Below are 15,016 nucleotides of genomic sequence, written 5' to 3'. Positions count from 1 at the left end.
TGATAATATTTAATAATATCGTTCTAACATATATTACTCTTTTGTGTCCTAAATCTTCAAAAGGAGAAATATGTCCTGACTTCCTTTTGCCAAAACAAATAAAATCTTGGTCTTAGTACTTGCCTTTGGTTACCAAAACTGGTATCCAAATGAACAGTTTGAAATATTTTTCCAAAGCTGTTGAGGATGTCGAAATGCAGATAATCTGGCTTCAAGTTAGAAAATGACTGTTGGCCTTGGGTTGGGCCAGATGATTTCTATGCTGCCAGTTGCAGAAATCACTATGATGCCAGGTTACTAAGCAGAGGTGGAAGGCATGGGTCACCATGGTTTCTCATCCTGTGAACATGGGACAACTGCCGCTCCTCCCACACCCACCTGCCTTTGTGGTTAGGATATGAGGTCCACCGTTTTGTTAATGAGGTTGACAACTGATGAACCTTAGGAATTCAAATGTTGTGCATTTGGGGATACACAAATAATACATCATTTGCGGCAGCTCTGTCAGTGAAGTATGTGCACTGGCATTAAATTTATTGAGTCAGATTAAAACCTAATACGTTGACTGCTTTTGTGATTGTTCTCTCATTAAATCTTAGGCCTGGGAGTTGGACACATTGCAGGCAAATAACAATTTTGATGGCCTTTTGGTTTCTTAATGTTAGTAACACAGGCATGAAATTAAAAAAAAAAAAAAACCTCAAAAAAACTCAATGTGACATTTAAATGCCTCATATAAAAAGCACTGACTTTAGTGATTTCTTAAAATTCAGATCTTCTCAATGAAAAGAAACACTTCCCTGTACTTTTGGTTTTACTTACAGCTGACTAAATGCCTAAAAGCTCTATAATGTTCTTCTTGTTTTGTAATGGTTCTTCTCTTTCCTCCTCTTTCTCACCCTTTTATACTATTGTTATGGGCTTCGTGTCCCTGTAGGAGCTGTCAGCTTGTCAAGAGAGCTGTAAGAAAACCATGACACAAATTGAGAAAGGCAGTCAAAATGTTCAAAAATTCGTGACCTTGAGCAGTGTGCTAAAGCATTTTGATCAGACAAAGCTGCACAGACAGATTGCCGATGCCCATGGTGCTTTCCAGGTAAGCTTGCTTCCTGCTACGGAGACCTGAGCGAGGGAAAATACAGAGAGGATGTGTCGTCCTCATGTTCCATGCTTCCCCTCTTGCTAAATGCCTCTCCTGCTGAAGTTTGGAAGCAATCATTTACTTCTTCTTTTGCTGATATTCATTCATGTCAAAAGAAGTTGATTACTCTCATAATAATGAAATGTATTCCTTCCAAGTGTTGTTGTTTATTTTAAAAGAAACAGTACTCTTTAACAAAATGATGCTTTCAGTAACGAGAAAGCAGCATCACGTTGGCATTATTTCTTAAATCAAGAATATGGTGAAGAAAATTGGAGACTGGAATAAACATGTGGAAACCAATAGTCGCTTGATGAAGAAATTCGAGGAGTCTCGAGCAGAGCTGGAGAAGGTGCTGCGGATGGCACAGGAGGGTCTGGAGGAAAAGGGAAACCCGGAGGACCTCCTGAAGAGACACACCGTGAGTTTGTCCCTCCTGGGGCACTTGACCTGAGGACATGGACAAGTGGTCTTGAGTGAGAAATTAAAAACAAACAAACAAACAAAACAAAACATAACAAAAACTCTGTTCTAGTCTTAAGTTTTTGAGGCAGTGGGGAAGCAGAGATGAGTTAGGAAGGCCGAGACATTTTAGATTATTAGACCCCAAAACATGGCAGCAGCAAAAACAACAACAACAAAACAACCTTTAAGAGCAATTGATGAGCTACCTTATAATTGGACATTCCAAAGCCCCTGAAGTGGTAGAGAGTTACTGGATGTATAATGAGGCTCTCCTGAATTATTTAGCTGAGAAATTCTTGTATAACCAACATATTCCCTTTAAGAGATCATTTTAGGTGGATGGCTAAGTCTTTGTGCTCATTTCATGAATCCGCCGTATCAAAGTGTGAGTACCACGTCCCCTGAAGCTTGGTAGCTGATCCACAACTTGTCCAGTTGTGAAGTCATCTTCCTGTTAATCATACTCGTTTCAAACATACGGGTATTGAAAATGTTAGCAATCTCTTAAATGCTCGGTAGAGATTAGGAGCCCTCTGATATCATGTATTTTGAGCTCCGTTTCCTGAAATTCCAGTGGGTACTGGTATAAACCATGCTGTCATATGATGACCGCAATGTATTAGTGCCGTAGCTGGCTGAAGTTCGGGTTGATGTCTCTGGTCACTCAGCATCTCCTTCATTGACACTTGGTCATGCACATAGGTACACATGTGCTGTTTGGGTCTTTTTGATCTGCCATTAAAATATACACAGATTAGGTGGCTTAAGCAACAGGCATTTATTTTCTCACAGTCCTGGAGACTGTAGGTCTGAGATCAGAGTACTCGCATGGTTGGGTTTGGCAAGGACTCTCTTCCTGGCTTGTGGGTAGTCACCTTCTTGCTGTGTTCTCATAAGGCAGAGATAATTGGGAACAAGACCTTTGATGTCACTTGTTATAAGGGCACTGATTCCATCATAAGGGTCGTACCCTCATGACCTCATCTAACTTGATTACCCCAATGGCTTCATCTCCAAATATCATCACATCGGCAGGCTATGGATTCAATATATAAATTTGGGCAGTTAGTGGGGGGGGGCCACAGTTCTGTCCATAGCATGTGGGGTCATGTTGTACTTCTTTGAATGTAGAAATGGCTCATAATGAATCAGCAGGGCCTGAAACACATTAAATTAGGGTATGAGGAATTGTGAGGCTAAAGGCTGCTTCTACTCTGCTCTTCTGACTTTACCAAAGAGAAAATGCAAACTCTATTCCTATGGAATCAAGGTTTTAGACCCCTTGGCCTTCCAGAATAGTCTACCAAATTTGAAAACTGCAAAGATTTTTTTTTTTTTTCTAAAAAAAATGAAAAGCACTAGTTGAATTTCTGATGTGGTGGCTTCTGACTCATAACTATAGATAATTATAGTTCATTCCTGAAAAAAAAAAAGAAGAGTAGTTGCCAGGAAGGTTTGAAGAGGGCATCAGCTGGCTGAGGGGCTTGTGTAGAGGCACGATTGCTTAACTGGGTAGTGTCTGATGCTGCCTTTTATTCTGCCCGACACTCCTACCCACTTCCTCCTCTCTGTGCCAGGAGTTTTTCAGTCAGCTGGATCAGAGAGTGCTCAATGCTTTCCTGAAAGCTTGCGACGAGCTCACCGACATTCTCCCTGAGCAGGAGCAGCAGGGTCTGCAGGAAGCCGTTCGAAAGCTCCATAAACAGTGGAAGGTGAGTCAGGACGTAATGGGACACACGCATACGTAGGTATCATGTGTGATGAGAGAGAGCCTGAGAGTGTTAAGGTTCAATTGAAAGAGAAATGTAGAAATTCATGGAAAACCACCACACCTACTTCTCCCATTGGAAAAAAAACTGAACTTGAATAAAACAATGAAAAAAACGTGACAGGATTTTGTTTTTCTTATTTGTTAATAGCATTGATTTTCTCATATTACTCAGTAGTGCTCTCTTTTCCTGAGTATTTTTGGGGATAAGAATGGACAAGGGCATTTTACTTACTCGGTAACATTTGGTAAACTCTTCTCATCGAAGTAACGAAGGTATACTAACATGTTATATACTAAGTATGTACTATACTAAGGTAAACTAACATTTTGTTGTTTTTAAGGATTTTACCATCTGGTTTAGATTATTATGATCTAAAAAATATAAATATGAACATTTATTGTTTAAGGGCTCAGTGACAAACACAAAAGCACAATCAATTTCTCCAAAGAGCTTAGAGTTAATTATCTCCAGTAGGAGTTAATTATTTCCAGCAGGAGATAATTAGTTGCAGATAATGAAAGTATAATATATAATAAGTCCCCCCAAATATAGGTAATACTTATGAAAGCTTTGGAAGAGAGAAGTGGCCCCACTTGGAGAGTAGTTGTGAGCTAGGATTTTATTTATTTATTTATCTATCTATCTATCTATCTATTTATTTATTTATATTATGACCAGTTAGCCACTGTATAGCACATAATTAGTCCTTGTTGCAGTGTTCAGTGATTCATTAGTTAAGTATGACACCCAGTGTTCATCATAGCACGTGCCCTCCTCAGTACCCATCACTCTGTCACCCCCTCCCCACACCCTTCTTCCAGATTGTTTCTTGGGTTCTATAGTTTCTCATGGTTCATCTCCCTCTCTGATTTCTCTTTGGATTTCCCTCCCTTCCCCTGTGGTCCTCTGTGCTATTGCTTCTGTTTCATATATGAGTGAAACCATATGATAATTGTCTTTTTCTGTTTAACTTACTTCACTTAACATAATCCCCTCCAGTTCCATCCATGTTGATGCAAACAATGGGTATTTATTGTTTCTGATTGCCGAATAATATTCTCTTGTGTATCTGGACCATATCTTCTTTATCCATTCATCCGTTGAAGGGCATCTTGGGTCCTTCCACAGTTTGGCTACCGTGGACAGTGTTGCTGTAAACATTGGGGTACATGTGCGAGTGGGGGACGTAGGGGTTCACTTGACTTGTCTAACCTGAGTGCCCCACATTGGGCTTGTCACAGGAAGCTGACACTAGAAGCTGCATGCCAGGGGAGAGCTGCAGTGTAATGGAGACCCACCCAAGGCTGTCGTCTTCTAGCTAGGTTGGAGGAAGCCTGCCCTAGCAGCAGATTAATGAGTGCTATCACAAGGGAATAGCAAGTGACGAACTTCATGTGCGTTACGTGAAGTGCTCACAGGGTCTGGAAGATAGGCAGCTAAAATATTCTCCATCAGTTCTTGATTTTTTTTTTTTTTTCATCTCAGTAACATAGGCTAAAAAATCAACTCCAAGCACAGAAAAAACACAGTTAAGGACATATTTTGTTTACATGCTAAATTTGAAAATTAAAAAAAGATTCTTAAAGAAACCCAAGCTTTTTGAGATGTCTTTAAAGCCTAACGTATCATAAATCTGTTGTGGAATGGAGACTCTAATGGAAAGCTGTAGTTAATGTAGATAATGATGTAGTTTATGCTTATATCAAAAAAGAACATAAAACATTTCATGTTTGATGAGGCTGGCTTGTTTTCTCAAGGAATGCTCTAAGGAAGAAAGACAAGGCAGGTGGTCCAAAGTGTGGCCTGTTTGATCCTGGCTTCTTGACTAGTGAAGTTTTCTCTTTGCCCTTTGTGTAGTGAGTATACCTATGTTCTTCCTACCTCACAGGGTCGTTGACAAAATTAAAAAGGACATATGCCAGGGAGAGGGTATGTGAAATCAGTGCATGGTTTGCATATAGATTCAAATCTAGCTTTTCCACTTACCCCTGAGCCTCAATGGTCTAACATTTAAAGTAGAAATAGTAATACTGTGTGGGGCTATGGTAAAAATTAAAAAGAATAATTATTGTGAAAAATCCGACCGTGCAGGTTGAGAGAATTCATTGTGGTCCCAGTCTTTGGAAAAGTACAAATCACAGCAGCCAGGTGCAGTCGATAGTGATTAAATCACATTGACCCCAAAGGGAATATTTTTGGACTTTTGTCACTCCAGTTGAAAATGTGTATGATTGGAATGGCATCATATTTTTGAATCTTCCTATGGAATGCAGGATCTTCAAGGAGAAGCCCCATATCACTTGCTTCATCTGAAGATTGGTGTGGAGAAGAATAGGTTCTTAGCTTCTGTAGAAGAATGCAGAACTGAGCTGGATCGGGAGATCAAACTGGTGGCCCAGGAAGGCAGTGAAAATATCATTAAAGAACACAGGGTACGTCTGACACACCCCAAGTGCAGGCATGCAAAGTCACCTTGTTACTTAAAAGATTTATACCTGATACTTTGGTTTGGGTCTGAAAACACGAAATAGCTTAATTACTGTATACTAGTAGACTAAAGGGGAATCGTCTATGAAAATATGGAAGTATTGTGTGGATTCTCACAGGCAGTTTATCAACGGTTTTTGCTCATTAGATTTTCTTCAGTGACAAAGGTCCTCATCATCTTTGTGAGAAAAGGCTACAGCTTATTGAAGAACTGTGTCTGAAACTCCCAGTCCGGGACCCGGTAAGGAACACACCGGAAACCTGTCATGCCACTCTGAGAGAGCTCAGAGCTGCCATCGATGCCACCTACATGAAGCTCATGGAAGACCCAGACAAGTGGAAGGACTACTCTAGCAGGTAGTTGGGGAACAGAGATGGACATGGTCTGTCCTAATATTGTGAATTCAGAGATCATCGCCCAACAAGAAGTGACATGTGTTTCCTCCAAAGCAATAAAGAAAATCAGATTGTGTGACCTTGCCCGTGCTCTTATATAAAAATGCTTCATTTAATAAAAAAAAGAATGGGTTTCAGTCAGAAACAGGGTCAAACCCTTTATTTCAGGCACCTGGGTGGCTCAGTGGGTTAAACCTCTGCCTTCGGCTCAGGTCATGATCCCACGGTCTTGGGATCGAGCCCCACATCGGGCTCTCTGCTCAGTAGGGAGCCTGCTCCTGCTCTCTCTCTGCTTGCCTCTCTGCCTACTTGTGATCTCTCTCTCTGTGTCAAATAAATAAATAAAATCTAAAAAAAAAAAAAAACAACCTTTATTTCCAAGGGGCCCAGATATTATCTCTCTGAAGCACGTTTGGCAGTTCCTTCCTCCCGGATATCCTCATATCCCCAGAGGGCAACTTCTGCCTCTGGGTTCTGTCTCAGCCTGGGGGAGATGGATGAGGCCAGACCCCAGGTGGTGCCTTCCACACTCCCAGGTGCTCAGGCCCCGGGAACACACCTTTTTCTTTAGCTGAACTCCATCTGCTTTGCTTTCTCTTTCCTCCAAGTAACCGCTCAGGAGAGCCACCCCTGCCCTGAGCTTCATGCCAAAGGGGCAATTTCCAGAAAATGTGTTCATTGACTTGCTAATCAGTTGATTGTTATATTTCCATGAATAAATTCCAAATAGAAAATGTATTTTATCCACTGAGATATTGTCTCCCTTTAATTAGAGAATACTTTTGATATTTCAGAATTTCCGAGTTCTCATCTTGGATATCTGCAAAGGAGACACAGTTGAAAGCATTTAAGAGTAAACCCTTCGATACTGCCAACCACGGAGAGGTTAAATGTGCTGTAGAGGTTAGTTCTGGGCCATATTTTTCATAATAAAAAAATCAATGGTAGACAGTCTGACTAACTGATGTATTGTTTTCTATTTGTAAAAAAATTAAATTGCCGAAAAAACAATCCTAAGAATCCTCATGTTACTGTGGAGAAGAACGGGGGACTTCCCCATTGAATCATTCTTAGCTTTGAGATTTAGTCCTGCTTAGTTGTACCTCTCATATGTCTTTAGCTAATGGAAAATCCTGAGAAGAAAATTGCATGCATGGGTATATAACACAGCAGAGATTTAAGATTTGTTATGGAAAACAAGAACACTGGAGGTTTTGATACATTTTCAGCCAGATCACAGAATTGGGCAAAGTTTCTAAGTTTCATTTTTATGTCACAGTTAGTCTGGATTGATCAGCTCTTTAAGCATGGGCACAGCCTCATAAACCGAGTCAGGTGACAGAACCCTAAGCCCGAACCCAGTTCACGTTCTGTGAATGACATACAGCAACCCTCTCATTCTTAGCGTGGCTCTGCTCTGTTTTGTAGACACATGCCATGGTGAAAATCCTTATCTTTCAGCATTTTGAACACTTGTAAGTCACATAGCTGCTGTTAATGAGGACATATTTCCTTTTTATTCCTATCCTCTGAGTTTCATGTTATTCTCTTAAATTTATAATACCATTAAATACTAGAGATGCTCAGTAATATATTATACCTATAGTAGGATACTATTATTGGCTATTGGTTGCTGTTATATTAAAAAAAAAATGCACAGCTTCAAATGAAGAGACCACTTGGTTCTGGAAGCGGTCATTTTCTGTGGGTGTGAATTCACCCTGTATGGTCTTCTGTAGCAACTTGCATGGTTTCCTCATGCTTCCCAGAGCTGTGTAGGAGGAAGACGTTGTCCCAGTCAGCATTCGCACGGTTCCCAGACCTCACAAGGGCTGAGGCCCCAGAATCTTTCCAGCATTGTCCTGGTCAATATGCCTTCCCTTCCCAGATTGGAGCTGTGCTCCTTTTTGCACATCGTACTAAGTGGGTTATTGCCTTCCAAGCTAACAAAAGCGAGGCATAAAATATAAGTTCCTGAAGTTAAGATCAATTTTTAGGGCATCCATAATAGTATTCAACAACTAAACTCTTTGAATAAAAAGAAATCTGCTCTCTAAAAAAGGGATTCTTTCAACCTTTTATTTTTTTCTAAAAATACAATGTTCCTACCAACTAACAGAAAATAATATGTGTTATAGTTCCCAATTTTGGTATCTCATTTTCTTCTACAGTACTTTTAGAGGCATCTTTATTTGTGCTCAAAGGGAATATCTGTAAATATCTAACCATCTAATTATGAACTAACCATCTAGTTAACTTTTTCGATACAGAGTATTGATTTTACATATTAGGTATTGGCATTGGGGAAATATTTTTTTTCTAGCACTTGTGAACTTTTGTTAAAGATGTGAACAAAAAGCAAAATAAGCAGGCATTACTGGTGAGTGAAGGGCTCTCTTGGCTCCACTGTATCCATTTTCTCGGTCTGTGTCCATTCTGGATTCACAGTGTATTCTCTTCATTCCAGGAGATCAGGAATGGCATTACCACAAAGGGCGAGACTCTCAACTGGCTGAAATCCAGGCTTAAAATTTTAATTGAAGTTTCTTCTGAGAATGAAGCCCAAAAGCAAGGAGACGAGCTGGCAAAATTATCTGGTTCTTTCAAGGCTCTTGCAGCTTTGTTGTCAGAGGTAGATCATTTGCTTACACTCTAACTAGATAGTTTTGGGTGAGGAATCTGGAGGGTTCTTTGCTTTGGGTTGGGATTACACTGTAATTATATGAAGGAAGTATAGTTCAAACACAACAGTTAAGATACTTATTCATATGAAGATTGGTGGGGAAGATATTTGAACTATGGTGTGTGCCATTATCGGATATGTTAGTTCAGAGTAACAACCGGTATTTAAAGTATGAAACTTACCAGATCTACACTTTTTAATGTTACTAAAAGCATTGTTTCATGGTCAGTTGAAGGTATATTTTGGAGGTTAGGAACCTAGGCTTAGGAGTCAGATGAACCTAGAGTTAACAGTTTAACTCTGATAATAATAAAGTAAATAACTCTGATATAAAAATAAAACACAGTTTAACTCTGGTAATAATAAAGTAAACAGTTTAACTCTGGTAATAATAAAATATTCAATGTTCACAGACCAGTAAAATCTATTTCATGCAAGACTTACCCATTTTAAACTTCTTGATATACATTTCAGTGTTTATATTCCTATATGAATTAAAATAGACAAACCTATTTACTTCATTTCTAGTAGGCCCCTTCTACCCTCGGTGAGAACATTTTTACCGACCAGGTTGTCATGCATGTCTAATGAGTCTGTGCATGGGAAGATAACTAAGAATGGAAAGTTGAAGAGACAGCTACCATTATTTCTTGAAGTCATTTATGAACTTGCATGGCAAAATGATCATCTAGGTGACTTAAAGTTCCCTGATTCTGAAGATTTGGAATTCTCTGGAGAATTCCCTAATCTAACATAATTTGGTCAATTAACCTTTTATATTTTGAATGCATGTAGATCTGCTTACGACCCTAGCAGTGAATTTACATAAGCCGAAAATACTCTAAAGTGCACGTGATTTTAGTTTTATTTGTGAATTTTGATATGATATATCATTTTTTCTTAACAGTTCTTGAAAAAATGAAAATAGTGGTAGGATTAATCAGATTGGGGGATGTGAGTTACCTCAGTCCTTCCATGTCCGTCTTTCACAGCACTAGTCCGGGAAGCGTAGCCGCTACCACCCTTTCAGTAAAATTCTGACATTATTCTTCTCTACTCTTTCTTTGATCAAGAAGGTAAGGAGAAAAGTAAGGATTGCAGCTTTAAAAAGTAAATACGTGGGGCATCTGGGGGGCTCAGTGCGTTAAAGCCTCTGCCTTCGGCTCAGGTCATGATCCCAGGGTCCTGGGATCGAGCCCCACATCGGGCTCTCTGCTCCAGCGGGGAGCCTGCTTTCCCCTCTCTCTCTGCCTGCCTCTCTGCCTGCTTGTGATCTCTCTCTGTTAAGTAAATAAATAAAATCTTAAAAAAAAAAAGTAAATATGCAGGCAGGTGAGCTTTGATCCAAGACTTAACAAATAGTTTTAGTCACATTGATAGATGAGTTTCTATTTTGTTGCACCCCCCCACACATAAAGCACTTTGTCAGCCTTTAAAATTAGAAATTACTAGTCTCCCTAACACTTTACCAAGGCTGTTTATTTTTTTTTTTTTTTTTTAAAGATTTTATTTATTTATTTGACAGACAGAGATCACAAGCAGGTAGAGAGGCGGACAGAGAGAGAGAGAGGAGGAAGCAGGCTCCCTGCTGAGCAGAGAGCCCGATGCGGGACTCGATCCCAGGACCCTGAGATCATGACCTGAGCCGAAGGCAGAGGCTTAACCCTCTGAGCCACCCAGGCGCCCACCAAGGCTGTTTATTTACTTTATCTTCCAAGTACTCTCATGACACTGCCCCTGGGACTTGTAGCAACAATCTGCCCCTAAAAAGTACAGACATTAATTCTTAGCATACCTATCTACCTTTTTTGTTTTGTTTTGTTTTATAGTTTTTTAAAGTTTTTATTTGAATTTGAGTTAGTCAACATACAGTGTAAAGTTAGTTTCAGGAGTATAATATAGTGACTCAGTAACATCGCAGGATACAAAATCGAGGTAGAGAAATCTAATACATTTACATACAACAATAAGGAAGCAGCAGAAAGAAAGATCAAGGAATTTATACATTTACAGTTGCACCAGTAACATAAGATATCCAAGAATATTATTTTTGTATGTCTCTTTATAAGGAACATAAGATTTTTGTTTTCAATAAATCCACTCTATTTTTTTTTCTTTTTTCTTTTTTCTTTTTTCTTTTTTAGAGAGAGAGCACACACAATCACAGGGCAGAGGCAGGAGGACAGGGAGGGTCTCAAGCCGACGTAACGCTGAGCTTAGAACCTCACCACCGTGAGCTCAGAACCTGAACCCTAGCTCCCGTAAAGGTCATAGTTTATACTCATACCCTGGTATGCTACTCAATCATTAGTAAAACCAAAGAAAGAGGAAGGGAAACATTCATTTTGTTCACGTAGGGAATTTAGATTAAAGGATGAATTTGACATTTTCAGTCCATACTTTGATTATAATCCATTTAATATTTAAATGAGTGTTGAACACAAAGTGTTTGCTGTTGTCCATTCTAAGAAAAGGCCGTGGTTAGACGGGCTTTATGGAAGGAGGAGTCACTTCTTTCAACGAAAGCTGTGATTTACTGAGATGTGGAGTCTGTGGCTTTCACCGTGTCTCCTTGCTGTTAGTTGGGAGCAGAGCACACTCACGTCGCCGGGGGAAAACTCAGAGGATAAGAGGATCAGAGGAAAAGATGGGATAAGAGTAGGAGAAATGAAAAGGCTTCCGTGGAACGCAAAAGACCAGCAGTGTGAAAATGACGATCTTAATGAAAAGGGAGAGCGATAGACTTTGAATACAGAAGAGGCTGGTGACCCTGAACTAGTGGAAGCAGAAATGAGACAGAAAATTCAGGGAAAAGAATTTACTAAAGAACCACAGAATTAGCCATTGTATCGTGTTTTATGTAAAAATATTGGAAGTGCATTTTCAACAGATACTCTTCATTCTTCTCATTTTTTCCCCTCCACAGTTTTTCTCCTTACTTAAACAGGAGGGACTCAGCTTTATTATACTTTATTTTTTAAATTTATGATTAGATTTTGGTTGTGGGACTGTCATTAAAGGGATCCAGGAAATAAGGTATACAGCATAGCCACTTCCATCACCTTGCTTTGACTGTCAGGTTGAGTGGACACAGAGCACTGTATCCCTTGAGGCTTACAATCCCCATAAATGGCTATGCAGTTAATAATAACTAAATAAACCTCAAAAATATAAAAAATAAAAGAGATCCATGTATATATTTCAGAGTTACTGAGATGGACTTTACACATGTTCTTAGAATATTTAAGATTCCATGAGCATCATATGAGTTGTAATTTTTTCATGAAAATCCAGGTTGAAAAGATGTTAAGCAACTTTGGGGACTGTGTCCAGTACAAAGAAATAGTGCAAAGTTCCCTTGAAGACTTAATTTCTGGCTCTAAAGAAGTCCAGGAGCAGGCGGAGAAGATCCTGGACACGGAAAACCTGTTTGAAGCACAGCAGTTACTTCTCCATCACCAGGTAGGAGGCCCGTTCCCCGGGGCACTCGTGCAAAGCTTGTTAGCCACTGGCAGAGCCAGAGCGGTGACAAGAACTGTATGTCCAAGAGTAAAGACAAAGGGAAAGGGGGAACAGGGGGGAGTCCATGCGAATGGTTTAAAAAAATCTTGGCACCTTTGTTCTCTGTTAAATATTAGGTATTTCAGAAGAGCCTGCCAGGTAAAATCCCAGCCTGAGTGATTTGGTGACATCAAAAAATTCAAGGAATAATTTAGCTACGAAAACCTTCATAAAACTTGCTCAGTTGTCCTTTTCATAACAGAGAAGGAAAGCGTAGAGATAAAATGATCCATATTTGAGATCACTCTTCTTTACCGTTATGTTAACAGCCTGCCCTTCAGTTTACAACTTTGAATACGTCTCAGTTGGGAGAAGGATAACTTATATGAAGTACGAAACCTTTCAGGATAATACGCTTTTATGAAGGATTAGAACTGAGAGTAAAGAAATTCTGGTACATGTATTGATAATAAACAATTTTAACAAACTTACTTGCCAAACTCAATGTAAGTAGAAGTATGACTCAAGTATTTTAATGGCAAAACCTTAGCTAACGTAATGTATAGCAAAATGCTAGCTAATTTTGTATATAATAATATATTAAATGGAAGTGGCATTAAAAGCGTGCATAAAACAGCAGCCTCTAGGCATTACAGATTTATTTAATAATTATAAAAAGGCTGAGTACAAAAAAATTAATGCTTGGCATTACATTGTTCTCAGTCATTGTAAAAGTTGTGTTAGGGTTCAACTTAAGTCAAGGAAATATGTAATTATAGATATTTACATTAATGTTCTAAAACTCTTACATTTCTCGGAACAGTGCTTGGTTTTATGTATGCTTACTTCATGTAAATTCATATGTATACACCTGAGATCTGTCTACCATTGTTTGTACATTATACCTCAATAAAAAGTTTATTTTAAAAGATAACTTTCCCCATGTGTCTCAGCAGGTTTATCAGTCTGACTATACCCAGGAATTAAGTTCTCTTAGTATCAGCATTTTTATAGCACAAACGATTTAAAAAAAAAATTAGAGTTAGGAATTCACATTTTTAGGCAGAAATAGTTCTTTAAGGAGAATCATGTCAAATGAACGCTTTTGTCAGATTCCTTCTGGAATATTCCATAAAATGCTAAGTGCCTAAATTTGCACACAATTAAAACACCAATATCAAATTATGTTGTTTACCATTAAAAACACAAAATATTCTGAAATAATGCCCATTTTGACTAACAGAGTCCCCATTGCCATTTTAACTGTTCACATTTAACTTTTTTTTTTAAGATTTTATTTATTTTCTTGAGAGAGAGAGACAGAGAGAGAGAGATAGCATAAGCAGAGGTTGGGGGGAAAGGGAGAGTAAGAGGGACAAGCAGACTCCACTGAGCCTGAAGCCTGAAGGATGGCTTGATCCCAAGACCCTGAGATCATGACCTGAGCTGAAGGTGGACATTTAACCGACTGAGCCACCCAGGCGCCCCTGTTCACATTAACTGTTAAAAGACAGTTGTGGGGGGCGCAGGGCACCTGGGTGGCTCAGTGGGTTGAACCTCTGCCTTCGGTTCAGGTCATGATCCCAGGGTCCTGGGATTGAGCCCTGCATCGGGCTCTCTGCTCAGCAGGGAGACTGCTTCCTCCCTCTCTCTCTCTGCCTGCCTCTCTGCCTACTTGTGATCTCTGCCTGTCAAATAAATAAATAAAATCTTAAAAAAAAAAAAAAAAGACAGTTGGGGCCCACGCTGCCGCGAGGTTGTACCTCTCTGTACCCCATTAGACTGTAGGTGTTTCTATCCTGCTTAGTCGCTCACAGAGGATCTTTTATGCACCTGTTCTCCAGCAAAAGACAAAGAGGATTTCGGCCAAGAAGAGAGACGTGCAGCAGCAGGTAGCGCAGGCTCAGCGGGGAGAAGGCGGGCTGCCCGACCAGGCCCGGGAGGAGCTGCGGAAGCTGGAGAGCACCCTGGACCACATGGAGCACAGCAGGGAGAAGCAGGAGCGCCGCATCCAGGTGGGAGACCGGACGTCGAGGGCCCTGTTCACCCCCAGGTCTCAGCTGGCGTCTCCTCATGGGAGCGGGCGTTGGTTCCCGCCTCTGACGCTCCAGCACTGGGCTAAGTATTGACACGAGTTCTCTCTTTTAATCATCGCGTCAAGCTTAGCAGGGAGGCGCTATAATTAGCACATTTTGCCAGAGTGGAAGCTTAAGCAGAAACAGTTTGAGGACTTTACCCAAAGTCACAGAGCAGCGATCAGTGATAAAGCCAGAATGTTAAATGCTCACTTGTCGGAGTCCGGGAATTAACATTGGACCGTTTCGCTCTTCTGGGCGGTCCAAACAGTCACATGTTTATTTATTTATTTTTTTAAAGATTTTATTTATTTATTTGACAGACAGAGATCACAAGGAGGCAGAGAGGCAGGCAGAGAGAGAGGAGGAAGCAGCCTCTCTGCTGAGCAGAGAGCCCCATATGGGGCTCCATCCCAGGACGCTGGGATCATGACCCGAACTGAAGACAGGGGCTTTAACCCACGGAGCCACCCAGGCCCCCCCACATGTTTACGTT

The 15,016-nt window shown here is 40.2% G+C and overlaps 1 protein-coding gene across 13 annotated transcripts in view; it reads left to right on the top strand.

The window, feature by feature from the left end:
* The window catches only part of SYNE1 (spectrin repeat containing nuclear envelope protein 1), a 464,771-nt gene that overhangs the window by 167,238 nt on the left and 282,517 nt on the right, over nucleotides 1–15,016 (top strand). For all 13 annotated transcript variants that reach the window (XM_059401283.1, XM_059401282.1, XM_059401288.1 and 10 more), the window contains 9 exons: nucleotides 938–1,096; nucleotides 1,398–1,562; nucleotides 3,184–3,318; nucleotides 5,652–5,810; nucleotides 6,014–6,222; nucleotides 7,056–7,164; nucleotides 8,729–8,893; nucleotides 12,239–12,406; nucleotides 14,290–14,460. In XM_059401283.1, coding sequence (XP_059257266.1) covers nucleotides 938–1,096; nucleotides 1,398–1,562; nucleotides 3,184–3,318; nucleotides 5,652–5,810; nucleotides 6,014–6,222; nucleotides 7,056–7,164; nucleotides 8,729–8,893; nucleotides 12,239–12,406; nucleotides 14,290–14,460 — 1,440 coding nt within the window. The remainder of the gene's footprint in view (nucleotides 1–937; nucleotides 1,097–1,397; nucleotides 1,563–3,183; nucleotides 3,319–5,651; nucleotides 5,811–6,013; nucleotides 6,223–7,055; nucleotides 7,165–8,728; nucleotides 8,894–12,238; nucleotides 12,407–14,289; nucleotides 14,461–15,016) is intronic.

Source organism: Mustela nigripes, chromosome 5 (genome assembly GCF_022355385.1).
Source record: "Mustela nigripes isolate SB6536 chromosome 5, MUSNIG.SB6536, whole genome shotgun sequence".
In the NCBI taxonomy this organism is placed as follows: domain Eukaryota; kingdom Metazoa; phylum Chordata; class Mammalia; order Carnivora; family Mustelidae; genus Mustela; species Mustela nigripes.
Note: the sequence above shows the minus strand (reverse complement) of the source record. Positions and strands in the feature narration are given on the sequence as shown.